Source organism: Lissotriton helveticus, chromosome 5_1, assembly GCF_964261635.1.
Source record: "Lissotriton helveticus chromosome 5_1, aLisHel1.1, whole genome shotgun sequence".
NCBI classification, from domain to species: Eukaryota; Metazoa; Chordata; class Amphibia; order Caudata; family Salamandridae; genus Lissotriton; species Lissotriton helveticus.
Window position 1 is genome coordinate 1,338,509,745 of NC_136065.1, and position 27,843 is coordinate 1,338,537,587.

At 43.2% G+C, this 27,843-nt stretch overlaps 1 protein-coding gene across 4 annotated transcripts in view; it reads left to right on the plus strand.

Annotated features, from left to right (window-relative positions):
• KIF21B (kinesin family member 21B) overlaps nt 1-27,843 on the plus strand; it is a 493,467-nt gene that overhangs the window by 290,834 nt on the left and 174,790 nt on the right. For all 4 annotated transcript variants that reach the window (XM_078644203.1, XM_078644205.1, XM_078644204.1 and 1 more), the window contains exons 8-10: nt 13,982-14,177; nt 15,625-15,814; nt 18,490-18,553. In XM_078644203.1, coding sequence (XP_078500329.1) covers nt 13,982-14,177; nt 15,625-15,814; nt 18,490-18,553 — 450 coding nt within the window. The remainder of the gene's footprint in view (nt 1-13,981; nt 14,178-15,624; nt 15,815-18,489; nt 18,554-27,843) is intronic.

The following is a 27,843-nucleotide window of genomic DNA, read 5'->3' on the forward strand; positions in this document are numbered from 1 at the left end:
AGTAAAACATATAGGCAAGCGTCTTAATCTTTATTTAAACTAAATATAAACGTTAGTAAGACTTACACTTATTACTTTGTTACACATAAACGAGGTTCTTGACTTCAGCAAGTCGCAAAATATGCGAAGCTTTGCTTCATCAATCCCCTCTTTGATGATATTTACTATCATCACAAATAAATGGAACCAGATGCCAACTTTCTTTCACACTTTATACAATTCTATCTCTTCCAGCAATCGTTCCAATTTCTCTCTTTCAGTTTTGGTAGGGTGAGAGGTCTTCACCTTTTTGTATATCTGATCATTCACTTCTTCCAATTCAATCTCATCCACACTTCGTTTCACCCCTCTGGCATTCACTTCATGCTTTCCGGTGCGCTTGCGGCATTTGCAGCAGACAAATATGAAAAATAGGATGAGACCTATAATTCCAATTGGCATCAGTACTTTGAGCAATAAGCCTTTACCTATACTAGCGAACCAATGACCTACATTTGAGAGACCATCTACCAGTCTCTTCCAGGCACTATCAACCTCGAGTGGTCTGAGTTCCTTTGCCAAATTAGTAATATTTTTCACATATCTTTTGATCTGTACACTTTTATCCGGAATATAAGTGCAACAATGTTGCGCCTTCAACATCCGGCAGACTCCGCCCTCTTTCGCTAATAAGGTGTCAAGAGCAAGTCGATTCTGCAAAACCATTGATCTGATCGCAACCATTTCGGTATTGACCTGCAGAAATCCATGAGCTGTCTCAGTAGACAATACATCCACTATAGTAGACAATTTGCAAATTCTGTGAGTGTTCAGAACCACTCCCACTCCAGGTATCAGTGCACTGAAAATACTACCCATTATTTCACCTATGCTTTCTCTTTTACTACGCACTAAGCCATTAGTATTTTCACTGCTTCCAGCGCCTCCATTCACATGGTATATTTTCGGGAAGACAATGCCAAAATAGCAACTTCCATACCAGTGATCCGGCAATTTGAAATAAGCCTTGTCCCCACAAATATAATAAATTCCAGGAAACACAGGCTCTGACCCATTTTTGAAACCCCAACCTCCAATTACCTTGTAATTATGTTCGCATTCACTGGAACCAATGAAAATGTTATTATAATAGCTAGTCTTCTCGCGGTGAAGACATAGCTTGCCTTTCTTTTCAAAATCCAGCAACAGAGCAGGACCCGCCCCACCAGTTGAGGTGCCTTCCATGTTCTCTGCCCACTTTGGCTTTTTCTGACTTTCGTCATTAGCCTTCTTTTGTATTTTAATTCTCCTTTTCTCTGCCATGTTTAGGAACATCTTTTCCTGCTCATGCAAAGAACAAGTCAAGTTATCTCTGTGTGCGTCCGCTATGTCAATGTTACCTATAGTCAGGAAATAATCTCCCATGTATCGTATTGCGTCACTTTTGGTATGTACAGGATTCAAGTTCCCACGTATAGGAAGTTCAGAAAAGATCACGTCATTGTTAGAGTAATAGTACTGTAACGGTCCTCTTTTGTAAAATAAGCTAGCTAAAATGCTACAGGAAATTCCGTATGTCAGTGGCAAGTGATGGTATGTCACGCCTTCAGCCACAGAAGTAGGTAGCTTCATGCAGACATAGCAATCTTCAATTTCCATAGTCTCTACATAGTGTATTAACAAGTTTGCGAAAACATTTAAGCGTGTCCTGTTTTTGATTCTATGATAATGTAGTTCCTCATCTGATGCTTCTAAGTCTTGTTTTGTTTGTCTCAGTGCTCTTTCATGTCTAGCTACACTCTGTGTTGTCAGCTCTTCACTGTCAGTATTTACAATTTCAGTAGGGACAATATTAGTATCTTTACTCACAGCAAAGGGTATAAGAATTGTTAGTCCTATCCAGAGTAATATCAGGACAACTACACTACAGACACATACCTTGCAGCAAGTTTTGCAACAGCTGCGACTAGGTCTACCACTCACATTTGAATCAGACATTTTGGCTCAGAAGAAGTTTCTCGACCCCTCTTTGTGACTTTACACGAGTATCTTACTTTGTGCAAATTCACAGTGGCTCTTCTTCCTCTTCGTCAGAGTACTCAGGGACGGGCTCGCCGTCGCTTACGTCAGTGATGTCGAGATCTTCAAGCTCTTCTAACACAAGTGTCCATTCAGGTGACTTGTACTTTTTGTTTTGTCTTTTTATCCGATCACTCCTTCTTTTGGAAGAGTCTTCTGGTTGTTCTGCTATACGAGCACTTCTCCTTTCTTCTGCACGTTTTTCTTCTACTGTTTTTATTCTCAATCTCAATTTCTTTATGTATTTAGGCTCAAGATGCTTTCTTTTCTTAAGTCTCTTGGTTGGTACTTGGACTTCGTTTCCTTCTCTTGCCCTTTTATTCTCATTAGCTTGTGGCAATTCTGCTTCAGTTTCTTCCTCTTCTATCTGACTAATTCCAGGGCTAGCATCTGTTTCTTCTGCCTGGGTACTAATCTGGCCTTGTTCAGGTATACTGTGTGTTTGCTCTTCAAGTGTCTCTGATTCTGTTTCCTGAACACGTTCTTCTAATTCTATCTGATCCTGTTCAAGCACTTCGATCTCTGGACTTTCTTCTGCTCGAACTATTACACTATGTCTAGTCTGTCCCTTCCCGATATCAGGTGTCAGTGGAGGAGTATCAATCACTTGTTCTGTATCAATCACGTGCTCTGTCCCTATCTGACCTTCTCCTTCCTCAGTTTTGATGTGAATCTCAAGATTCTGAGGCTCTTCGCCTATGCCTTGCTTTTCCTGACTAGTCCACTCTCTACCCTCCCAAAGTCTTTCATTTGTTCGAATAGGGTCTTCAGTGAGGTCAATCAATGGAATCCACTCTTCTGGCCATATGCTTGGCAGCTCGTCTTCAGCTACTTCTGGCTCAGCTTCTTGGACCCCTTCAGCAGGCTGGACTCTTGGTAGTTCGTCATCAACTATCCTTGGGCCAAAGTCTGCCGATTCTGCAGCTTGACTGGTACTGGGCTGTACGCTGTCAGCTACTTCTGGTCTGGCTCCTGCAGAGTCCTCTGCTGGACGTCCTTCTGCTTCAGGCACTTCGTCGGGTGGTACCTTCTGGGTGTGGCTGGCGTGTATCCAACGCGGAACCCCGGCACACTTGACTGCTGTGGTAGTAACCAGAATCACCTGACGTTTTTCTCCCCACCTTGGCTCCAGGCAGGTCTTCCGAGTGTGCTTCTTTATCTTCACCCAGTCCCCCGGGACCAGTTTGTGGAGAGGAGTCGTTGGATTGAGGATGGCGTCTTCTCCGATCTGGCGAGAGATAGAACGCACTTGGTCACCCAATCTCTTGCAGTATTCAAGTACCAAATCATCAGTAATACTCAACAGTTTGCTTCCTGGTACCCATGCTTGTCTCATTATTCTTCCCATAATTATTTCATGGGGACTTAGGCCTGTTTTGCGATCAGGAATACTTCTGAGTCCCATTAGGACCAAGGGCAGGGCCTTCACCCAGTTCAATTTAGTTGCATCACACAGTTTTGCTAGTCTGTTTTTGATAGTTCCATTTATTTGTTCCACCACTCCAGAAGCCTCTGGACGGTAGGCACAGTGTAGCTTTTGTGCAATTCCAAAGGCCTTACAGAGTTCATCGATGACGTCATTATGAAAATGTGAGCCTTGATCTGATTCAATAGTGACTGGCACCCCGAATCTAGGTATCAGTTCTTTTAATAAACACTTAGCTACCGTTTTTGCGTCATTTTTGGGAGTAGGGAAAGCTTCCACCCATTTTGAAAATAAACAGACCATGACAAGGACATATCGTTTCCCTTCACAATGGGGCATGGTGATGAAATCAACCTGTATCCTTACAAAGGGACCCCCGGACCTCCCAATTTTCCCCAGTTCCACTACAGTCTTCTTCCCTGGGTTCATCTTTTGACATGACAGGCACCTCTGGCAGAGGGACTCTGCTACTTTCCTGAACTTCTTACTGTACCAAGTCTGTTGGAACACTAGAATCATGGCGTCCCTACCAATGTGTGATCCTTCATGTATCAACCTCGCCATTGCGCTAAGTAGGTGTCTAGGTAACACAGGCATACCAGTTGGACCTATAATGACACCATCCACACGTCTTGGTCTACATCCATCTTCCTTCCACTTCTCTCTTTCTTGCCAAGGTGCCGCCTGCTGCCACTCTTTCACCTCATCCCATGTAGGCACTTCCTCAAACACCTGAAGTTGGCAGCTGGTTCCTGGCCCCCCTCGTTTCGGATTTACGATATACCGATCTCTAGCGCACCATTGGGCCACTCGATCAGCATAATCGTTTCCCAGTGATACCTTGTCCATGCTCTTCTTATGAGCAGCACATTTTACCACTGCCAGTTCCTTTGGTAACTGTATTGCCTCTAAAAGGTCTTGAATAACTTTTCCATTTCGAATAGGAGTACCCGATGAAGTCAGGAACTCCCTCTGCAGCCACAACTGGCCAAAGTCATGCACAACCCCATAACAGTACTGACTGTCAGTATACACTGTTATGCGTATGTTCTTCCCAATTTGGCAAGCTTTTATCATAGCAATCAATTCGGCTACTTGTGCAGACTTGATGTGATATAAATAACCTGCTTCCTCAATTTTTTCGAAGGACACTACTGCATAGGCAGCACTCAGGCCTCCTTGTTCATGCCTTAGGCATGAACCATCTACAAATAATTCTTTGTCATGCTCAGGCAAGGGCGTTTCTTTTATGTCTGGGCGTGGCTTGGTATTGAATTCAGTTAGGTCAATACAATCGTGTTCATCATCCACCCCCCCTTCCATATCCTTTGGGTCGGGGAGTAAAGTGGCTGGGTTCAGAATACTGCACCTGACAATGTTTACATTTGCAGCACCCACAAGAATCCTCTCATATTTAGTCAGCCGACTAGGGGTGAGATACTGTGTCTTTGTTCTGGTCAACAAAATTACCACTCCATGCGGAACATACACAGTTACCGGATGTCCCATGACAATTGACTCACTCTGTTCCAAACTAGCACAGGTAGCAGCTACTGCTTTCAGACAACCTGGTAATCCAGCAGCCACTGGATCTAAGGTGGCAGAGAAATATGCCACAGGCCTTCTCGTTGTGCCATGTTCTTGAGTTAGGACTGACAATGCGCAATTATCGCGAGTGTCACAGAATAGGGCAAACTCTTTGGAATAGTCTGGCATTCCCAGTGCAGGAGCAGTACACAGACAATCTCGTAGTCTGGTGAAGGCTGTTAAGCTTTCATCATCCCATTCTACAATTTCGGGTGTTCCTCTCTTGGTCTTTTTTATCAAGGGCCTGGCTAGGACTGCAAATCCCAGAATCCACTGCCTGCAGTATCCTATCACGCCCAGGAACATTCTGATCTCTTTTTGAGTACGGGGTAACTGCATCTTTTGAATTATCCTCACTCTTTCCGATGTCACTTTTCTGACACCTTTTGCTATCTGGTGCCCCAGATATTTCACTGATTTGGCACAAAACTGTAACTTGTCAGGGGACACTTTATGTCCCTTTTCACACAGATGATTCAGTAGGGCAATGGTGTCAGTCACACAATCCTTATGACTTTTAGACGCCACCAAGAGGTCGTCTATGTATTGCACTAAGACAGAGTTCCCGGGTAAGACCAAAGTTTCCAAACATTTTTTCAAGATCTGATTAAAGATAGAGGGGCTCTCTGTATACCCTTGAGGGACCCGGTTCCAGCAATACACGTGACCCTCGAAGGCAAATGAGAAAAGAAATTTGCTATCTGGATGCAAAGGAATGGAAAATAATGCATGACACAAGTCTATCACTGTGAACCACTCTGCATCCCAGGGAATCTGATACAGAATCACTGCCGGGTTCGGGACAATAGGGCAACAGGGAACTACTATTTTGTTAACTTTTCGCAGATCCTGTACTACTCTGTACTTGCCACTAGGCTTTTTGATACCCATAATCGGAGAGTTACATGGGCTACTCATCACCTCCTGTATGATGTTTCCTTCTAACAATTTCTTTATTTCCACAGCAACACCAGCTTTCACTTCTGCATTCATCCTGTAGGGTTTAGTATTGGGGTATACTGCATTGTCCTTTATTGCTATCTGTATGGGGTCCACATTTTTCATCAACCCTACATCTTTCCCAGTAAAGTCCCACACCTCTGGCTTCACGGCTTCTTGTAGTTCTTGGGGTAAATCCTGCATGGTCATTCGTTTAATTTCCGAGTCAGGGCGGACTAACATTAATTTATAAATGCCGTCTTCATCTGGGGTCTGAATTTCCACACCCTTTGGTGTGCAAAAGATGGTACAGTTCATTTTGCACAGCAAATCACGTCCCAGTAAGTTCACTGGACTGGTGTCGCAAACTACAAATCTATGCATTTCCTTAAAGTTTCCAATTGATATCTCCATGGGCTTGGTAACAGGAGTACTAATCAATTGATTAGATACACCCACTACTTGGATGGCTTCTCCTGAGAGGGGTAGGTTTGGAACGTCCACTGTTCTCACAGTAGAACGGGTAGCGCCAGTGTCCAACAGAAAGGTGACATCGTTTCCGTCAACCTTTCCTTCAATGTATGGTCCGGACTGGTCTACCGGCAAGGAGGCGCCAAGTACGCACTCCTCATCCTCCCCTCTCAGGCCCCGTCAGTACTGGTCATCACAAAGGAAGGTATCATTTAAAAGATACTGCGAAGTTGCTGCATTTCTGTTCTCATTGCTTTCCCAGACTTCTATCTCATCTCCCTCTGCCTGTTTTCCCCTGTATACTTGCTTTGGTGCTCGGGGCACCTGAACTGTTTTTACCTGTGGTTGAGTCTTTCTCGGTCTCTCTTTCTGCGTCTGTGGAGTTAAATCATGAGTTTTGGAGTTATCTTCGGGCAAGTAAGGACACTCGTTAAGCCAATGTCCAATTTCGCCGCACTGATGGCAGGGAAATTTCTTCATAGCCTCCTCCCTGCTCATTTTGGGCCGGGGCTTGCCTCCTCCCCCTCCCCCAGGGCCTTCATTCTTAGCATTTTTGACCATGTTACTCAACTGCTTTTCCTGCTGCTCTGCGAGCTTCACCTGAGCCCACATCACTTTTTCCTTTAGAGCCTTTTTCTTTTCTGCCATCTCGTCCTCGCAGTACTTTGCGTACCGCAGGACCTCATCTACCTTTTTGGAGTGCCAACAGATTTTGTTATCTTTTATCCACTGACAAATCTCAGGTCTTAAACCATTTACAAACCTGTAAATGAAGTGCGTCATGTCCTTCATCTCGATGTTATCTATACCACTGTATGTTTTAAACACCTGTAACAGCCTTTCATAATAGGAGTGCACTGTCTCTTCTCTTTCCTGCGTTGTTCTATCTATCCTGGTCCAATCAGTTTCCTTTGCTGGGACCTTTAGTTTCAGATGCTGAATTACCTGCTCATATTTTCTCATCACTTCTTTCGATAGTTCCCCAGTTTTTTCATCTCTCGGGTATTCCTCACTAGGCCAGGCTATAGCTATTTTACATTCGGTCCATAGATCGACTGGGACCACAATGTCGAAAAACCCATCCAGGTCTTTCCACAGGCATTTCTGCACCTTTACAAACCTTTCCACTTGCCGGTACCATTCAACTGGCTTCTCCCGCAATTTCGGGAAATCGTTAGTAAAGGACACAATATCCTGTCTGGACCACGGAACGTGCACATACCTCCCACCGGGTACTTCGCGCATGGGGCATAAAGTTTCGGGCTTGTCTACTTCTCTCAGAGGGAACTCAGGGGTAGCTTGTCTTGATCGGGCCTCCTCTTTCTTGTGTGCCCACCTCGTTTTCCATTTTTCCACGTCTCCCCATTTTTGCAAGACTGCAAGCAATTCTTTAATCTGCAATTTTCTTCCTGACACATTCAGACTTTCTAAATCTTTGTCGGAAAACTCAGCTCGGTATGGTTTCTGCAAGGGCTTCGATCTTGATATATCTATCCCCATACTAGCTGCAGTGTCGGTCAGTTTTTCATGGAGCACCCTAGTACTTCGGGTAAGACTTTTACACATAAACAGCAACTCTTCTTCAGAATAGGTATTCAATCTGTCTAACCCCACATTTCCTGCCATTAATTCCTCTATTTCTACTCTCAGTTTGTAAAGGTCTAAAGGTTTCGTTTGCGGAGCCTGTTTTTCTAATTCACGACTCCAATTTTCAATTTCTTCCGGCGTTACCAAAGAGACACTCCTAGTCCCTGTTGCTGATTCTAATTTAATTTCTTTCGCATCAAAAGGATTATGCCTCTTCTGCACTCCCTTTCCGGTCTGTTTGTTTGGCAGATCCAAGAACACAACATCAGACTCACACTCACTGGACTGATCGTCTATTAGTAAGGGCTCTTGCCTCGGCGGGGCCATTATCGGGTTCATAACTGGAGGGTTCAGACCTCCTTGATTATTCCCGTACAACGGAACTACTGGTCCGATTGTTACCGGAATAGTCAAACCTTCAGGACTGGTATTTAACTGGGAGATCTTCTGAATTATTTCTGTCCTCTGTCTAGCTAGGGCCTCTTGCTCCCTTTCATCTAGTACTCTTCCTAATGTCCGGTCAGGTATCATCTGTGGGGTCAGGTGAGGGGTAAGACTCGGGGCAGTAGGATGCGTTTCACTTGGACCCCCACCATAATTTGGTTTTGGGAACAAAGTTCCTGTCCCCAACGACCTGCGCTCTTCCCCATATGGAGGCTGCAAAAAGGGTACCCCTGAACCTACTGACTTTTCTTCGTTCTCATAAAGAGGTCTGGGGTAAAATGTTCTTTCACGGGAATATTTTTCCTCTGAGCTCTCGGGCATTCTAGGATATATATTTCGTACCTCCGGGGGCTCGGGCTTCTCGAAATAGGGCAATACCTGGCCCCCTCCCCCCCTACATAGGGATCTGTCCTCCTCCTTAATAGATGGACGCTGGAGATTCTCTCCTGCACCGGAAGGTCGGGCTCCTTCATTATAAGGGGGCGGACTTCTCGTAAAGATGTCATCTAACAATTCATCATCTGACTCTCCAAGAGCTCCCCAATGCTTACACTTTTCTGTCCTTTTTTCTCCCCCCGACGGGGTACATGCTGGCATCATAGGAAACAGACCCTCAACAATCATGCTCTGCCTCCACTGTTTCATCCTCTTGTCCCTTGTCTCTTGTTTCAGCCTGGGGTACCACTTAGTCAGACCTTTGTCCATTTGGGGTTTCTCTCTTTCAAAAGCCTCAATTTCCCATTCCTCTAATGCCTCATACTGCGTTAGTCTCGGTCTGGGATGTAATTCATTCATGCGGGTTCTCAAATTAAATAAAATCCTGCCATTAAAAGTGCCGTCTAACGGAAAAGCCAATACTCCGTCATCTTTTGTGTACTTCACCCAATTCTCCAACCACACACAGGTATTGTACCCTCGGTCAAACATCATGAATGAGGCAGGAGTATTCGGTGGCGGGACAATAACGCCTTCTCTAGATTTAATCGGTTTGTCCGTTTTGAAATAATTCTTTACCCTACTTACAAGGGACATCTTTCTCTTTCCTCCGTACATAATATCGTATCTATTGGCTTTCCACTGATCCCTTTCAAACCCTTGGTTTCTCGGATCGGGTCTAGTCTCTGGACAATACGAGTGCCACATACGATTTCTACGCTTAATTCTGTTTACAAAATCACCTCCAATCAGAACGCGTCTTGTAATTCCGTGCAACCAATGAGGTGCGCGCGTTCAAATAATTTCGGCCAATGGGTGCGCGGCCTCTTCGTGAAACAGTTCTCACTCCTCGGCGCTTCACCCCTCCTTTACAATTTCAGCCCCGCTACCCGCCCGCTGCTTCTACCAATCCCAGCGCGGCACGGAGTGACGTCAGAGGCGCTTCGCGACTGACTCCCTCCCTTCACAAGGTAACGGAAACTTTCTTTCCTTTTAAAGTGCTCAGTGCTTGGTTATTTTACAACAAATACACATTTGCCACAGTGCTCAAGTGTCTAGACAGTATAGCTTTGTTTCGCTGCAAGTAAACTACTTCCATTTACTTTTCACGCGCTGCGGGCAGATCTCTTCCGCCTACCCTTCACTCTAGCATCAGTGAACCTGTTATTCCCCTAAACTCATCCACTTCTTTCCGGGATATGTTCCGAGTCTAAGGTTTCTCAGCGGACCCCTTTGCTTTCACCCAAGCTCCGAGGAACCTGCTACTTTTCCGATGTGACCCTTACTAGGTTACGCCACTATGGGAATTTTGCCAATGAACCTCGTTACTGACATTTATTCACACATGTATTCAGAAAACCCTAGTTAGTGCTTCCCGGTTATCCTAACCTGCACCTAACTTTCCTTTAAGCCTGTGACCTCAGGACAATGGATTCTATTCACCACTTGCCCTTTCAATTCCCCGGGGAGTTCGGACAACACGAAACAATACGGTTTACGAACGCATGGATTAATACATATAACAATATAAGAACAAGAATAATAACAATACAGCAATTCATGAATTGTTTTTACAAGATATTATTTGTGCGTATTCACAAGAGATTGATCAGGTCTCTTAGAACAGCCGCTCTTTTAGCAGTATTAATGTACTAGCAGCTTCCGACTCAACTAGTCTAACTAATCCTGCCTAACCTTTAGCTAGTCCCTAACCATACCTCTGCTTACCAGAAAACTGATCGAGCGCGCGAGGTCACCCAGCCAATGATTCCGCCGTTTCCGGCTTCAGGGCCCATATACTTTCAATTCACACTATTCATTGACCAGGCGACTTCACGGGCTGCTATCAATTGTGTGTGTGTTCCCTACTTGTTATGACTCAGTGTACCCGACTTACCATCCACCGACACGGGTACCTATGACTTCAATGGATCAGGGGCCTAGCTGTAAAAGGAAAGGCAGCAAATGCAATTTTCAAATAACATTCAATATTGTTTAAATGACCACGGACAACTGGAAGTTTTAAATGTTTATCTAAAGTTCGTTATCATCAAGCATTAGATACACAAGAATGAAGCAATCAACAACCAAGATAATGTAAATGATATAACTATAGAGAAATAACGACAGGGTAACCATTCAAATGTAATATGGAATGCAAATGGGAAAATACTAAAATCTCAGAAATGTTTAAGCCTGGACAGACTATGCGTGGGTTACTATAGGAGGGCCTATAAAGAGTAACACGCTAAACTTAAAGTAAAGGGACCTTTAAACAGTCTAGGTAAGGAGGTTCTAGACCATATCAGAAAATGACAAACAGCAATGCAAAATATAATCTCTAAAAGATTGAGAGACATGGGAACATATCATGAAAAATATGCAAATGACTTTCGTTCAATAGTTTGCGGTAAAAGCATGGAAAATCAACATATGCAAAGGTGTCACTTTATTATAGCAAAAGGTAGAAATATAGAAAGGTGCAAGTTTAAAAGAACTTAGAGCAGTATTTACCTAGACTGGTGTGGAAACCAAACCCTGGCCACGGGTCAGTTAAGGACAGGAAACCCTCAAGGAAGGATACCCCTCAAAGGACAGCAAGTGCAGAATGGACACCCCGAACAGGACAGGATACCCTCAGATTAGGAATCAGGACAGGACCTCAGGACAGGACAGCAAACCCTCAGGACAGGACCGCTCAGGACAGGACCGCACCCGCAGTTTGGAAGCAACGCCTGCGCTCCACCCTCTCTGCAGCTATCGATCAAGACCCCGATTGGGTCAACGAACTCCCAGCAAAGTGCTTTGCCAGCACTTTAAGGTTCAGTAAAACCTTAGTCTATGGTCAATTTCGGACAGAGTGCTCCGCAGCCCTCTGTATCTTCAGTCACCTATTGAGTACGATGGGTCAGTGACAGGTCAGCTAAACCAGACAAGTCGGACAATTCCCTAGGTAAACCCAGGGTAGATATACTCTTTTGGGACGGTGTACCACCCCCAATGTTGCAAAGTGTCAGAATCCCTCAATTTGGATTGGTCCTAAAGTAGGATTTGGGTAACACACCAATCAGAACACGCTAATTTGAGCCTATATTAGCATAATTGGGTACCGCCTAGAGAGATTGGGGTTCTCATGAGAAACTGTGCAGAAATACGAGTGAAAATTAACATTGTAACACATGAGGAGCAACATTCGCCGTTCTCGTAGCGCAGAGGTGGCTTTCCCAGGCGCATCTTGACTGTGGCTGCCAGCTGGCTGAGTTCCACTGTCCAAAGTGGCCACCTTTCAATGCTCCCTGGTCATGCGCAGAAGAGACCGTCAATATGGCTCCCAATCAGTTTGGACCCCCATTCCCCGCGGTACATGAAAAGTAAGCGAGAACAAATTAATACACAGAAATAACGTTATGAAATCACATTCACAGGGTTGTACTTTCAACTTATCATCATAACATATACTTATGCAGTCTAAATGTTAGCTACATGGAAACAGGCACAAGAGCAGTGGCACGAGCAGTACCACATGATGGGCACAGCTATGTATTACGCATGCGCATAATTTTCCCTCCAACTCTGCAGACGCGTCAGGACACGTGAGTGTGGCTGACGCATGCGCAGTAACTAAATACAAGCGGCAGCCATTTTAAGTGACTCGAGTAAATTATTTTAGTAAAACATATAGGCAAGCGTCTTAATCTTTATTTAAACTAAATATAAACGTTAGTAAGACTTACACTTATTACTTTGTTACACATAAACGAGGTTCTTGACTTCAGCAAGTCGCAAAATATGCGAAGCTTTGCTTCATCAGTTTGATGACCCCTCCTGTCACTCTGTCCATCGACATAAAGGCTATTTCTAACCTAGTTTGACCATTACATTTCTCAATTCATACAGATCATCTTGTGTCCAGATTATCTAACACCATACTTGCTCCCAGTACTTCCCCAACGTAGCTTGTTCTTTTGTAGAGTACGTAACGTATAATGCCCTTAGCACAACTATGCAACTCTAACCTCAGAACTTCTCAGAAAATCCAGATCAAGCCCTTACGACAGAGTGGGTGGCCCGAGAAGGACAGTGTAGCTGATAGACACCATTATCTTTATATTTTTTAGATTAACCAGTATGCCCTTTTCAACAACACCCAGACATACTTGTGTGTTTCCTTCTAGAGGAATGGGATACAATGGAAATACCAGCAGAGACTGAGCTGCGTTAGGACTGCAGCGCATTGCCAACACTGTGAGGGGTTTCCAGTCATGGGAAATCTGATAATTCTATTAGTAAATGTTGTGGTACCATGTGTTGATTATTTGAAGAGTGTATTGTGCCACTCTAATGTTAAGCACTTGAGGGCAGGAATGGCAAATAGGCCCTAAAGAGAAGGAAAAAGGACACAAGATAAAGGAAATGAGGTTAATCGTATGAATAGTCTTTTTCCCCAAATAATTAATATGCCACCAAACAGAGCATAATGTGTTCTGAGTACCTGGCCCTAGTTTTCTGACTGGTAGGAAGGGAAGAAGACAGGTAACAGGAGAGGTCATGTAGAACATGGAGGTATGTTATGTTATTTGAATCTTGATATAGCGCAATACTCATCCCCTTAGGGTTATCTCTGCGGGTGTATAGTGTCACAGCTATGTCTTATCTCTGTGCTGGAATAGAGAGAGGTGCTGTTGGCCACATAAGGGAGTCATTTAAAAACTCGGGTCTTTTGCTCAATGTGCCACTACTGACTGCTACAAAGCATATGCAACCCAGGCATGGCCCTGGACTAGGGCACACTTGCCCATTGAAGATTGTGCATTTGATAGCAATTCTCTGTTCTCATCAGCCTTCTCATCTTCAAAGTTCTGAAAACACCCAGAAATGTTCAGGTCAACAAAGTGCACATTAGGCACTGCTTCAGCTTGATAATAGGTAAGAAGGTAGTTCACTCGCAAAGAGGTTGTCTGGAGATCTCAATGTAATTCTTCAAAAAGGATTGGGAGTTTCTCCATGGTTAACTCGTGTCTTGTGTCTCTGCAGTCAAACCATCATGATTGCCTGCGTCAGCCCTTCGGATCGTGATTTCATGGAAACCTTAAATACGCTAAAGTATGCTAACCGTGCACGCAATATTAAGAACAAGGTGGTGGTCAACCAAGACAAGACCAGCCAGCAGATCAGTGCACTGCGAGCAGAGATTGCCCGCCTCCAATTGGAACTAATGGAGTACAAAGCGGTGAGAAACAGCACATTCGATAATAAGAAGTGGCATTGGAGAATGCAGAACACTCAAATAAGAGAGGGTGCATGAGAGAAAAGAAAAGGGCATGGATGAAAATGTGTAACTACAAAGAAGGGGTGGGAAATAGAAAAAAGAGATGAGGAATAAGATGAAGGTGAGGGAGGAGGTGAAGAGGTAGGCAAAGAAGCAGTGAGAAACTGGAAGAACAATTAACGGATGGGAAGAGGACCAGGAGGAGGAAATGAAATACAGGAGGAGGGGGTATGCAATTCAGGAAGGGATGAGGAGCAGGAGTAATGTGTCAGGTAGTTAGGAAAGGATGAAGCACTTGAAAAGGAAGAAAGGTGAAGTACACTGAGTTAAGAATCTTAAGTAAATGGAGAGGTATAGAAGGAAAAGGTAGAAGCAGAAAGAAGGGGGTAACCCACAGAAGGGGGGGATCGAGAAACTAGAATAAGGGAATGATGGGAACAGGAAAAGAGGGAGAGGCACAGAAGGAAGGGATGAGAAGCAGGATGAGGAGGTCTGAGGTGCAAGATTAAGCTGTAAGAGACAGGAGGCATGAAACAGGTAAGGGATGAGAAGCATGATGAAAGAACGAGGCTCAGGCATACTAGGCCGCTGTGAAAACAGCGGAAAGGTATGGTACCATAGGAAAGGGATAAGAAAAAGAAGATTGTGGTGCGAAATAGGAAGAAGTTGCGAGGTCCAGGAGGAGTTTTTGAGAAAGAAAACGGGGATTGATGGGAAACTGGAGGCAGAAATGAGAATGAGCCAAGAAGGATGAGACAAAAGAGTAAGGGTTAGGACAGTGACACAAAGGTACCCCAAAGGAGGACGTGGTGAGAAACAAATAAAGTGAGAAGCAGGAAGAGGAAAGTCACAGGTAAAAGGGCAGACAAACCTGGAAAAGAGATTGAGCATAGCATACACATGGAAATGTTGTAAGAGGAGGAACATAAATGGAAGAGGGGTAGCACAGCTTAAATAGAATCAGATGGATTCCCATGGGTAAGGCATGGTAGGAAGAGTTGAAACACAGGAGGGAAGGGTCAAGCAGAAAGGAAAGTGGAAAGGGTGAGACATTAAATCAAGGGGTGCTAAACTGGTATAACTGGTGAGGCACAGAAGCAACAGGTATAGACTGAAAAGTAGGGGAGGGGTGTGGGCGGCATGAAGACTATGCAGCATTAAAATGCAAACAATTAAATGGGAGTATACGCATGGTAGAAAATTAAGTGAGAGATCTTAGACATGGATAAAGGAAACAGAAACTTACAGAAAAGAGAAATTAAAATGGATGCCCATATAAGGAGTTAATGTGACATTAGTGAAAGCATGGAGCAGAAAGTCAAAAATGGTCAGGGACGAATAAAGGTTTGTACACAACTATGTGTTGGCTAGTCCTATTCTGAGTTCTGTGTCCCTCTCTCGTACACAGGGGAAACGTGTAATTGGCGAGGATGGCTCTGAGGGCTTCAGTGACCTGTTCGATGAGAATGCCATGCTACAGAAGGAGAACAACACCCTGAAGATGCGGGTGAAAGCCATGCAGGAGGCCATTGATGCCATCAACTGCCGTGTGACCCTCCTCATGAGCCAGCAGGCCACACACATCTTGGCCAAATCAGGTCAGCTTGGCACCAGCGTCTGGGCTCCTTATCTATTATACTCTACCTTGCAAGTATGGTAATTTCTTGCACCCCATCTTTTCAGTTACTTATAACTTTGTGAAAGGACCTTCAAAGTCGCCGATATGATGCACTTGACTTTGGGCATGAGTGAGTCGTCTCTTTGCCATATTTCAGCATAATAGTCTAAGGTGTTTCTAATTTATTGGGATAGAAACATTTATGGGGTTTGAAAATACATATCCTGCAGACCAAAGTTTTGATGTAAAGTTCAAACATGTTTTTAATATTGTGCGGTTCAAGTTCATAAAATAGTTAAAGTTGAATTACCAAAGGGAGAAGACAGGACTCTCAGTTTGATTTGGAAATTACTGTTAAAGAGCTCACAGCAACATAACCATGTGTAAATAAATTTGATACCCTAGGAAAGTCAAAGGGTAAAACAGAGGGCTGATGGATGGCGATAATCATGTCCATGTGAGTGGAAAAAGACAGCCTTAGACCATAAGACCAGGAAAGAAAAATAAGCCATCCTACACCAGGCGTTGGTCGAGTAGGGCTTGATACTTGTGCCATTGTTAGGATATCCACTCACTATGTGGTTGAGAGTCATTCAGAGTACATGATATGTTCATTTAATTTATGCATGTATCTTGAGATTGAGTTTGATGTACTGTGACCTAAGTTGGACATCTGAGGTGTATAGCATGATGATGTGAAAGGAGCTTGCTTGTGAAAAAGAAATCTTTTGTAACAATGATGTGTTAATGCTTGTTTGAGGAGTGTCACACATTAAGGCATAGTAATAACTTTAATAGCTTTCAAATGTATTCTTGGGCGTTAGTTTTGTGAGAACCTGGGAGTGCAAAAGGTAGCGCAGACCACACTTTCTGGTGCCAGGAGTCCATTTAGAGGAGAAAGTGACAAGGTCCCAGAGGTCGCATCTCAGCCCAATGTCTGTCAGTGCTTGCATAACTTACATTGCCTGGGAGATGGTAAGGTATAACTTTTTCCAGATGGTACACAGACCTGCCAAATGGCTGAAGCACAAGAAAGAGAGGAGAGAGTGAGACATCTTTTAGGAAATCTAAAGGAGCTGCCTTGCTATTGGCAGCTTAACTTGAGTGAAACCATGATATGTTGTGCAGGATGTGCATCAAGGTCTTGAAGGGCACTTGATAGGGGATGGATCTTGTATTTATCACTTGAGATGACCTCTCTAGCAGGTGCTGTGCTCACGGTAGTGGGGGGTGATAAAACAAATGGATTTCTGGGAAGTAATGGGAATGGAATAACCTGCAGAAGGTTGTCTTAGAGCTCTGCAAGTCACTAATAAGACACTTCTAAAGTATTGAGTCAGCTTTAATTGGCTATATCTCCAGTCAAAAAATAATTGAACATGATTTGGAATGGTTTAGACCACACATCATATGAGAAGAGGATTAAGAATCTAAACATATGCACAATGGTTTGAAAAAATAAATAAAATTCACCAAAAGAGAAAAGCAAGGATAAGAGGCTGCTTTTTTGTGGAAGAGTGCTCTTAATACTGTGGGGCTTGAGTGAGTAAAGCCGGCATAACAAAAAGCATGGTAGCGTTTCCAGGGGAAATGATAAATTATTAAACAATAAATGCATTCAAAGAGGCATAGACTGTCACACAAGATCAATAGTTTAAAGTGAGGCAAAGTAAGGCTGGAGACCATATATGCTGCGTTTGTCAAGGGGTACACAGGAAATTGACAAGTCAGGTAGGCATTGTAATCTGTCAGTATTTTGTATTTTTCCAGTGTTAGGACATCCATATGCGATCTTTAATCTATATTGGAACACTGGAATGTTGAGCACTCAATTGTAGACAATGGAGTGCTCCCAGCTTCTTATGGCCGGCAGAATCCCGGAGCTCTAACATTCCAATGTTTGTTCACAGCTGTTGTTGTGAACAAAAGGCCTCATGGGGTCCGAGGGGGTTACAATCCCCTTGGGCTCTGTGAGGCATTTGTATTGCAAATTAGAACATTCTGCCCTCCAGGGGTGGAATGTTCCAATAGCCTTACAGCCCTCTGTAGCAGGATCTACTGACCATTAAAGGCCCTCTCCTTTCTTAAAGGCTGGGACCGACTTATAATGCTGGAGCGGGCCTTTAATGGCCAATAGAGCCCGGTATGTCAGGCTTTAAGGCTATGTTACAACATTTGAATGTCGAGGCTCCATTGAAGACAATGGGTGGCATAAGCCTGGCGCTCCAACATTTGTCTTGATGTTTCTCCTTTTTTAATTTAGAACATTTTACCCTTAGTGGGTGTAATGTTCTAACGGTCTTATAGCCCTTGTGCCTCAGGCTGTACCAGTTGTTAAAGCCCCCTTGCTCATCAGGTTCAGGGCCTTTAACAACTTTTATAGCCCTTGTCAGCGGGCTAAAAGACTACACTCCTACTGTCACATACAGATGAGCGTGTCTCTCAGAAATTGTGGAAACAGGGTGCTAAACATGTGCTGCTGAACAATCTGGCTATTTGGGTATTTCATATAATGCACATGTCCCACCTTGCTAAACCAGAACGTAGTGCAGAAGAAGGGATTTATGAAGCCAGCGACAGTACTGTTAATATCTACTCTATGCATCAGATTGTTAACATATAACTTCCCTCTTGTTACATATCTGGCCATGACAGGGGGCGGAAACGAAGAGATCGGTGTTCTTATCCAGAGCTACATTAGAGAAATTGAAGAACTGAGGTAAGCTGTACTAGAGATATATTACAAATATACATGTTGTGACTACTCGGTAACCAGAGGTGCCACCTATTTCTTGGATATTCAGGCTATGACAAATCTATGATTTCTTGATATGAATATATGTATATTTTATTCTAGAAATTTTGTGAGAAGTACAGTGGAATTTGCAATGAAAAAGGAGTATAGCTGAGTAATTGCTATTGTTCATAAATTTTATTGGATATCAAAGAGATGTGATTTTAAAAAAAAGTAATAACATGGCAAACATAAAAATAAAGCTCCTCTGGTTATAGAAGACTTACAAAAGGTAAAATAACAAATCTTAACATTTCAGCACACCTGGCAGAAATCAAAGACAATTTACAACACTTGTGTAGACAGGTACAGCTAAATGTATAAATCATACAATAAAGAGCAACGAAAACCCACTGTTAAAGCAGAATTGACAGCGCCAAATGCCCAACCAAGGAGCTTGTGATGTAGTATTAGATTTACAAAAGCCTGTAGGCACTAAAACAGCTATCCTTCACTATCAAGACTTCTGCAACAAACTGGAAACTCACTACATTACCAAAGCAGACACCATAGGCACATATCTAGCAAACAAGAGAGACAGCTGTCACCAGATATCACGTAAGACCAGAATTCCATATGAAGATTTGTCCATCTCTATTGTCCTACTGAGAAATCATAATGACAGAATTTCTCGACCGTGTGCAAGGCACAGGTAGCTCTGGCTGCCCAACAGAATACTCAGATATTCAAGAATGTTCTATGTCAATATGAGCAGTTATACTAACGTTGAATATAAAGATTAATTCTCTACCTGCATTAATCTTTACTAGGACCTAAAAATTGCATACATATGCCCATTAAACAAGAGAAACAATCTGTACGTGAAGACCCTAAATGCTATAAAACAATTTTTAATGGACTCTTCCTTGGAAGACTCTTTGAAAGAGTAGCATATCTCAGTTCAGTTCTGTTCATATCTACAGATCTCTCAATTTCTAGAAGATTGCCACTTACTCAGATTACCAAACAGATTTCCGCCCAGGAAGAGGTACAGAACGGGCTCTAATAATCATATGAGATGACTTAAAAACATTAGACGAAAATAGTGTATCCTGGATATCTATGCAACTTTCAACACAGTTCACCATCAAACCCTAATTCTCAGACTCAAAAGAAATCAGTATTGATGGTATATCTCTTGCTCAAATCTCTTCCTACCTTTGCAGTACTTACATGATATATATGCACTCCTTCTTCTCAACACCTTACAAAATTAAAATGGGAATCCCCCAAGGATCCCTTACCAGAGATAATCAACAGTTTTGAACTTATCTTCCACAATTATGCAGACTCCCCACAAGTAATACTAAAACTGGAAAATCCCATAGACATATCAAACTCTAAACTCAAGACCTCCTAAAACACTACATTAATGCATGACATGTACCTATCTTAATCTAAATGTGTCAAAAGCAGAAGTGCCCACTTTTTGGAGATTGGAAAACCCATGACCCCTCAATGCTCGGGCCAGATGAGCTAGGACAAACCCCAAAAATATTAAAATAAGTTAATAACATTGGCATTGTCATGAACTCTGCACTCTCAATGAATGCCCAAGTGGATAAACTAACAAAGTCAGCCTTCTACACTATGATGATACTCCATCAGAATTTCCCATCTTGAATTTCCACATCGGGTTAAAGCAACAACATCATTCAGCCTCTCAAAAGCTGGTTATTCAAATGGTTCCTATCAAAGGAGTCCTCTCCGAGCCATGAGATGACTCCAAGTTGGATTCAGAACTCAGCTGCAAGAACCACACACACACACACAAGCACACACACATCTCCCCAAGATCTCCCATACCTTGTAGACTGTCCATTGGTTACTGTTGCAATTGACTTTTGCAATCATATGGAATTTAGAAAGGTGGTTAAAAGCTGGCTATTCCTACCCTGATAATCATGGATTTCCTGACTCATTATCTTCTACAAAATGGAACTCACAAGGAAGCCTGCTCTGTCCACAATCAGAATCTTTGCTCAGCATGTCAATATCTTATGCAAGGACTCAATCGATCCTATTGGCAGACAAACCTTCTTTCAACCATTTCCTGTATATTTAAGTATTAAAAAAAGTATTATTCAACATTCAAATGCTCTGCTTTTTTCTACTTTTGTCTGCTCAAGCATGTTTGAAATTCAACAATCTTTCTTCCTCTGCATAAGTGCATACTCCCTGCACTAAACAACAAGCATTTTCATAGCCACTAGGTCTCGCTTTGGGGACCTTATAAGTATTTAGTTATGCGGCACAATATCTTTGGTGCAAAAGCATTAAAAGTTGCATGGTTAAACACTTATGAGGCCCCAAATGCGAGACCTATTGGCTATGCCAATGCTTGTTGAAGTTCCCTTACACTAGTCAGGCAAAAAGATGACCTGTCTTTGAAAATTCCACGGAAGGCACACGGCGGAAACAGAGCCACCCGGAATCGAGGCATGCATAACCTGGGTTGTCAAAGCCTTGATTATGGGCCATTAACGGCCACCAAGGTTACATAAAAGCAAAATTATGGTCATGTCAGAAAGTAAAAAGGAGCTTTCTGCAATTTAGTGTTATTGCACGTTTCTCTGCAGTAACAGGGCACAAGAAGCGAGAAAAATATTCAAAAATGTTTCCGGGGATCGATACAGTTAACAAATGGAACAGTTAATAATACAAAGCTGTAATTACAGCCCGGCGAGGTACAGGAACGGTGCAATTCATAAGTCAACGGGGACTGGCAACTCTAGCAACATATTCAAACCCATAGACCTCCGGCCCGCTAGACTGCTGTGTACTGCATGCTCATGTAGCGCCTTATGTGCGAATTTAGCTTCTCGGCGCTATTAAAAGATTAGCATGACAACCTTGCTGAACAATATTATATTTCCAAACACAACCCATGGATTCCATCAATCAATGTTGCGTCCAGTTGCCAAATTATTGTAATAAATAAACAGGGCCCTGTGATGGCAACACCTGAGCAGCGCTAAGAGGCAGCCTGTGGTGGAACCCTCCAATTTCCTGCTTCCTTTTCACTAGCATCAGTGGTTTAGGTGCATGTGGGAACCACAGAACTGCCTGCAAAAAATACCCTGCAAAGACAGGCCCATGGCAATTAATAGCAAGGAAAGAATGGGGGAATTAGCACACTCTTTGGTGCTGCACATCTGAAGCTAACAGACCCTGGGCTAACTGAAACAAGCATTGGCCACGCAACGCTTGTAATAATAGAAGCTGATGAGGAGGGAGCGCAGCGATGAAAGCGAAAGTGATCGCGATTGCGGGGAAATTGAAAGTGATCACAATCGCGATGATCCGCTAAAGCATGGAGAGGCGAAGCATGGGAAGCGCGCTTGTGCGCGTGACCGCCAGCTGGTGGCCGCTTTGGCAGCACTTCGAAAAGCCGCTACTAAATGTCTCGCCAGAGTAGGGCATGCGCTGGCTCAGGCGAGACCTATAAAAGACTTTGCTTTTAGACCTTTGAATATCTACCATCCTCTTCATTCCTGGTTCCCCCTTTCTTGAACCTGTGTAGCAAATTGCATGTCTTTATTCAATTCCTACATACAGCTGCATACCCTGCCCCTACTTGCCTGTGTGTATATATTTGTGTGAATTGCCGCTGTCTTAACCCATTGCTCTTAACCTGTTCCCTCTCACAAACACGTATATGTAGTGTATCAATCTTCTAATTTTCCTCTACCCTATCTATTCACCCCACCAATTATTCGTACAAACTTACATATACCGGAGCCCTTAACTAGTATTGAAATGCAACTTCTTAGTGAGAGCTTCCTCTGCACTATCTATTCACTCCACCAATCATTTACAAACTGACATCTCCATTGCCTCTATCTATGACATATAACTGCATCTGACTCCACCACCAATAAACTGGGGTAACTCATATAAAAGCTTCTTCTCAGAACACAATCCTACGACTAACCTAGCTGGCCACTCACTATACAGCACTTCAATGTCTCCTCAGGGGTAGTAGGTACTATATAAATGCCAATGCAATACAGTGTAATAGGATACCATGTTTGTTTTGTATTTGACTTATAGTGATGTTGGCTCACTGCAGCTTAGAGAGCCTCTATAGATTGGCAGAGCACAAGGAAAAGGACAAAATCCTGAACCTGAAGAGTGTCCTCTATCACCCCTTATTGTTCCTAATGTTGGTGGAACCCATAGCAGCAGTCATTCGTCAGTGACCTGTGAGTGATGGGGTCCCTACACCCACAGGCCCTTCCAAAAATACTCCTGTATGCAGATGATTATCTGCTTACATCCTCGGAACTGCACAGCTCCCTCCCAGCCTCATGTTGATCATCACAAACTGCGACGTATCTCAGGTTACAAATTCATGGAACATTATTATACAGCATTACAACTATTGCAGCTGGCCAGCAGGCAACCAGGCACTACAGAGGCACGCCCCCTTAAGGGTCAACCTTGAACAAAAACTTACATTCAGGGGGTCAGGGTTGCAGCTAGTCTACAAACATAAGACCACTATTCTCTGTCATTTTATCCTGTTGTGCACTCCATGGTGAAATCTGGGGTACGTGCCCATGAACTGCTGCAGACAGATATTAATTTTCACATCCATGCACCTATCTTGTAAAAAGCTACCATTTGTGTGGTCGGATGCACCATACATTGGGTTTCATGGCGGATGTGGTATCCTCGCTCCTGAACAGCTTCTGACACAGGACAGCCTTAAACACTTTGAAATGTTACAAGACAAATTCCACTTGCCTATCAACCAGAAATGGAAATATGTACTGTCTCCAAAGCAAAATGGGAGTACCACCCTGGGGCATACAGGACCCCCTACTGAATGATACCTAGAGTATTGCTGCCTTTATAGAGGCATAATGGTGGATTTTTATAAACTACTAATGTCTCACTTTAATACCAAGCTTCCACTGTCAGAGTTGCCCAAAAAGTGGCAAGCAATCTTACAAATTGAATACACTAACACCAACTGTAAAGAAATACGTGAGTATCTTGACAGGGGTGTCGGTGAATCTAGAAAAAATTCTGGCTTTTCTGAATTGGTACTGGACCCTACAATAATTGTACAGTGAGTCTACTTCACCACACAAACTGTTGGAGGTGTCGCAAGATGGGTTGTAATATGTTGCATGTCGTGCATGGTTGCCCAAACATACTTGAACCATGCTTTAGAATAAGGAATACTGTCAGCAGAACCCTTGATATCCCATTACCCTGAAGCGAAAGCTGATCATGATGCATGACTTGGGTGACCTCCTTTCTTTCACAACTCAAGAGTGACACTAAGGACCAAATTCTGATGCGGTTTGGAAAGCTTTCCAACCGAATCAGATTGGGAGAGCCCAACCAACCGAGTAGGATGCATCTGGATGCATCCAGATACAATTTGGTTGGACGCCCATTGACTTCAATGGGAACCTTTGTTCCAACCGAATGGATAGGCTCCCATTGAAGAAAGGGGTGGCTGGGGAAAATCAGGCATCATGCGGTGAACAGCCCTTGATGCCTGCCACACGTTGCATGGCTGGTAAGGGAAGACCCATGGGTACCCCAATGGGCCTGATTGGGAAGTCTCCAGGTGTAGGGGGGCCCACTATGGGCCCCTAAAGTCTGATTTCAACTGCTGATTCGAGTCAGAAAGCACGATTCGGATAGGCTGTCCAAATCCAGCTTGTACTCGGTTGTTTGGAAACGCGGCCCGTAGAGACTTACAATCATGCTCCATACGGCTCTGTCATTCCAAATGCCGTCGGGTTTGAATTGGGAGATTCCTAACGCCTACATCGCATCGTACTCGGCTGGTTGGAAACCTTTCCGAGTCGGTTGGAAAGGCACATTCCCGATCCGATTTGGATGGCGCAAATACCGTTCCTAACAGCATCAGAATCAGGCCCTAAATCTCCATGGCACTCACTACAGCCAAGATCTGTATTCTGCACCACAGATGATCACCACACCTACCTACTCATGATGAGTGGATAACTGAAATGGATAAAACTGCCTTGTATGAGAGGCTCATATACAAACTATAGGTTATGATGGAAGTTTATGTCTGGTTGCTCTTTCCAAATGATAGTTCATAGGGCGCACAGATAAAGTAAAACTGAGCTAGATCGGCTATTAGCATACTCCCTAGACTCCCTATACTCCCTCACCACCTCCCCCACTTTCACCTCCCACCACCCACGTTCTCTCCCCCAACCAACTTACCCTTGCCAGAATTGCACATCTCGTATCCAAAGACAAGGCAGCTATAGCACTCTCAACTGCTCCTTACCCCCTCTACTAATTCCACATCCTTGGTAGATTTTTATAAACTACTAATGTATCACTTCAATACCAAGCTTCCACTAGCAGAGTTGCCCAAAAAGTGGCAAGAAATCTTACAAATTGAATACACTAACACCAACTGTAAAGAAATACGTGAGTATCTTGACAGGGGTGTCGGTGAATCTAGAAAGAATTCTGGCTTTTCTGAATTGGTACTGGACCCTACAATAACTGTACAGTGAGTCTACTTCACCACACAAATTGTTGGAGGTGTCGCAAGATGGGTTGTAATATGTTGCATGTCGTGCATGGTTGCCCAAACATACTTGAACCATGCTTTAGAATAAGGAATACTGTCAGCAGAACCCTTGATATCCCATTACCCTGAAGCGAAAGCTGATCATGATGCATGACTTGGGTGACCTCCTTTCTTTCACAACTCAAGAGTGACACTAAGGACCCAATTCTGATGCGGTTTGGAAAGCTTTCCAACCGAATCAGATTGGGAGAGCCCAACCAACCGAGTAGGATGCATCTGGATGCTTCCAGATACAATTTGGTTGGACGCCCATTGATTTCAATAGGAACCTTTGTTCCAACCGAATGGATAGGCTCCCATTGAAGGAAGGGATGGCTGGGGAAAATCTGGCATCCGGTGGTGAGCAGCCCCTGGTGTCTGCCACACGTTGCATGGCTGGTAAGGGAAGACCCATGGGTTCCCCAATGGGCCTGATTGGGAAAGCTCCAGGTGAAGGGGGGCCCACTATGGGCCCCTAAAGTCTGATTTCAACTGCTGATTCGAGTCAGAAAGCACGATTCAGATAGGCTGTCCAAATCCAGCTTGTACTCGGTTGTTTGGAAACGTGGCCCGTAGAGACTTACAATCATGCTCCATACGGCTCTGTCATTCCAAATGCCATCGGGTTTGAATTGGGAGATTCCTAACGCCTAAATCGCATCGTACTCGGCTGGTGGGAAACCTTTCCGAGTTGGTTGGAAAGGCACATTCCTGATCCGATTTGGATGGAGCAAATACAGTTCCTAACCGCATCAGAATCAGGCCCTAAATCTCCATGGCACTCACTACAGCCAAGATCTGTATTCTGCACCAAAAATGATCACCACACCTACCTACTCATGATGAGTGGATAACTGAAATGGATAAAACTGCCTTGTATGAGAGGCTCATATACAAACTATAGGTTATGATGGAAGTTTATGTCTGGTTGCTCTTTCCAAATGATAGTTCATAGTGTGCACAGATAAAGTAAAACTGAGCTAGATCGGCTATTAGCATACTCCCTAGACTCCCTATACTCCCTCACCACCTCCCCCACTCTCACCTCCCACCACCCACGTTCTCTCCCCCAACCAGCTTATCCTTGCCAGAATTGCACATCTCGTATCCAAAGACAAGGCAGCTACAGCACTGTCAACTGCTCCTTACCCTCTCTACTAATTCCACGTCCATGCCACAAAGCGCTCTTGCTTTTCTTCTTTGGTTCTATCCTAATTTACCACACATTATTATTACAATGTCATCATGTCATACGTTGGTATATTGGTGTTGATGTATTTGTCGGCTAGGATTCTGCTGTTCCTACTTTCCTTATTTTGTATCTTTTATTTTCTTTATTATCATACTACTTTATTGTAATACAAAGCACTCCCTGTGATATTCTGCTAGACATGGACCTTCGAAGATCTATACTCATTTCTGTTAACGATGGTCAAGAAGAATTTCGATGTTCCTCTGTACATTTCGAAACTAAGGAAAAAGACATCAAAAACACCAACATCTGCACCTCATGGTCTTCTGGAATACAGCATGGTCTGATGTCATGCGTGGTGTCTCCACGTGCTAACCTGAGACAAACAGTCTCAGATGGATATCCCTGCTCTGAGATAAGATGTAAATGGCATGACATTGAACATAGAAACATTTTAATTTGATTGTTCCAATAATATCTAGAGTCTCAAATGAATTTCTATTCATCAGTACTTTAGTCTAATATTAGAAAGATGGTCTTATTTTTTAAATTAGAAGAACATTGAAATCAAATAGCATTGTAGCTGTGCTTGCTATGAATCTGTGTAGCAGCACTACTGGCTGCAAAAATACGTTAATCTATATGGCAGATGCACCCTATCATGCCTACAATGATCTGGAAACTTGTTTTTTTTGTTATTTTCAAATCGTTTTTATTGAGTTATAAGAAACACAAATACAAAGGAAATATACATAATACAAAATGTAATAATGAAGAAGATAAGAAAAGGATAATAAACAAAGAATAATAATTATTAAAGAAAATAACAATAAATCCAAATCATTCATTACATATTTGTAAATGTGCTCAAGTGCCTACCAACTGCAGCCAAAGTCAACATATACATCACGAAATGTGGAAACAGTAGCGAACATATTTATACACCTCGAGGAACCACATAAGCAAACAGTGTGTTGTCATATACAAATGTAGCCAGTATAGGCAGCCTACCCAATAATATGAATTGAGAGACATACAAATGATATTACAGCAGGCGGCATTCACGGAGGGTCAAATGAGAATGATGAAGCGATCTGGAAACTTAGTTTTATCTCACTTAAATGTAATATGGTGGTAACCAGTACTTCAAGCTGAGATTAACAGTGTACCTCATGACTATCATTTTAATGGACTTTAATTAGATTTACTGACAGTCATGGAAAAAGATATAAATGAAAAGATGTTGAAACAATTTCTACCCTATAGTTCCAGTGGGCAATTAGTTCCCTGGAAGATCCATCATGACTCGCAGCTGAGTTTAACTAAACCTTCCAAATCGGGGCTCTGCAATGGTATATGCCCATGTCCCGGTGAGATGTTTAACTTCTTACCAACTTAATTCTTTTGGACAACCAAGCTGTAAAATGATGGATCTGACAAGATGGG